This window comes from Aplysia californica, unplaced genomic scaffold (genome assembly GCF_000002075.1).
Source record: "Aplysia californica isolate F4 #8 unplaced genomic scaffold, AplCal3.0 scaffold00164, whole genome shotgun sequence".
NCBI lineage: Eukaryota > Metazoa > Mollusca > Gastropoda > Aplysiida > Aplysiidae > Aplysia > Aplysia californica.
In genome coordinates, this window is record NW_004797434.1 from 142,779 (window position 1) to 143,501 (window position 723).

A 723-nucleotide genomic window follows, 5' to 3' on the forward strand; every position below is an offset into this window, starting at 1 on the left:
TTGTAATGGAACGTTTGTTCACGGCACAGAATTCTACAATTTTTCTGTTTTCACAGTGTAGAATTCTGTGGTTTAGGGTGAACGCAAAATTTGGTGAACGCGCACCGGGTGAGAATAGCCACAAGACTCGCCTGTACTATTCTGATTCTCACTCCGGGTGAGAATAGAGGTGGCCAAATTTTATATAAACAAGCAGTCAACGGACGGTATTAGTCAACCACTCACTCTGCAGACTCAATTTCCACTGCCATTTTGCTTCAGACTAGATCTATCTAGATGCAAAGCAAATCGTTTCCAACGTCTGGATCTCTTCTCTGTGTCATACAGAGACAACAACACAGTTGCAAATCTAGCAATGCCTCGGCTCGGCTGGCTTTCAAGTTCCGTCCGGAGTGCTCTATCTTTGCTCTCCTGGTATAAGAAACATAAACAGTCTTTTACATTGGGGGATTTTAATAGTGGTCTGGATTGTTTCCCAGCTTTAATAAATAAACAAAAAAAATCTAGAGACGTTCAAATAAATACTAATCTATATGATATTGGTAATTCAGTATTGAATATTTCTACTTATGTTACAAAAATATGTTTTATAGATAATAATTGTTGCAATTATATTCATCTATGCCGTGCAGATGATCTTTTTTCTACTTCCGCCAACATGGCCGCCTCCATGTACCGTTTACCCTCTGCTAAGCACAACACACTGCACACAGTCGTTGCTGT

General features: G+C 39.7%; 1 protein-coding gene across 1 annotated transcript in view; it reads right to left on the reverse strand.

Annotated features, from left to right (window-relative positions):
* Nucleotides 1–399, reverse strand: part of LOC101864615 (WD40 repeat-containing protein SMU1) — a 20,966-nt gene extending 20,567 nt beyond the window's left edge. The window contains exon 1 of the mRNA XM_005097784.3: nucleotides 226–399. Within this exon, the coding sequence (XP_005097841.1) occupies nucleotides 226–251 (26 nt within the window). The 5' untranslated portion in view covers nucleotides 252–399. The remainder of the gene's footprint in view (nucleotides 1–225) is intronic.
* Nucleotides 400–723: the final 324 nt, after the last annotated feature.